The 711-nt window shown below is 63.2% G+C and overlaps 1 protein-coding gene across 1 annotated transcript in view; it reads left to right on the top strand.

The window, feature by feature from the left end:
* Nucleotides 1-18: 18 nt before the first annotated feature.
* Nucleotides 19-711, top strand: part of LOC104531946 (fibroblast growth factor receptor 4-like) — a gene marked incomplete at its 3' end in the record, with an annotated part of 2,894 nt that continues 2,201 nt past the window's right edge. Inside the window, 3 exon segments of the mRNA XM_010177001.2 lie at nucleotides 19-186; nucleotides 188-500; nucleotides 606-704. Of these exon segments, the coding sequence (XP_010175303.2) occupies nucleotides 19-186; nucleotides 188-500; nucleotides 606-704 (580 nt within the window).

Here is a 711-nt window from a genome sequence, read left to right as displayed (position 1 = left end):
CTGCGGAAGGATGGTGGCATGTGTGGCCTTGGACGGGGATACGCTGCTGGGAAAGCCACGTGTCCCTGCACCCCAGGGCAGAGTCCGTCCCTCACCCGCCTCCAGGGCGGCAGAGCCGGGCACTGGGCCATGCTGCACCACATGCTCTCTGTGCCAGGGTGGGTGCATGGCGGGGTCCTGTCATCAGGGAGGGGTGAGCACGGGGCTGGGCACTCACGGCATCTCTCCAGAGCTGTTCGAGAGCCCGCTGCTGGAGTCGGAAGAGGACCATCTCCTGCTAGACCCCGGCAACACGTTAAAGCTGTACTGTGACACCAACCACAGCAATGCCAGCGTGGTCTGGTACAAGGAGTCCTGGCCACTCATCCCAGGGGGACGTGTCCGTCTCCGGCAGAGCCTGTTGGAGATCTTGGAGGTCACCTATGAGGACTCGGGGCTCTACGTGTGCCGGGCACGGGGGACTGGGGAGATCTTGCGCAACTTCACCATCTCCATTGTGGGTAGGAGCCCTGGCAGTGCCCAGTTCCCCCCGGGGCAGCAAGGCAGCCACTGCCTGCCCAGCCCTGCAGGCAGGGATGTCCCTCTCAACCCATTTTCCCTCGCAGACTCACTGGCGTCGGGTGATGATGATGAAGACAGTGATGTGGATGGTCCCCACAGAGACCGAAATGAGGAGCACATCTACGTGCGCAGAGGTCAGTGCTGGCCTGG

The sequence above is a fragment of the Antrostomus carolinensis genome, unplaced genomic scaffold (genome assembly GCF_000700745.2).
Source record: "Antrostomus carolinensis isolate BGI_N321 unplaced genomic scaffold, ASM70074v2 scaffold33001, whole genome shotgun sequence".
NCBI classification, from domain to species: Eukaryota; Metazoa; Chordata; class Aves; order Caprimulgiformes; family Caprimulgidae; genus Antrostomus; species Antrostomus carolinensis.
This window is presented reverse-complemented; position numbering and strand designations above follow the sequence as displayed.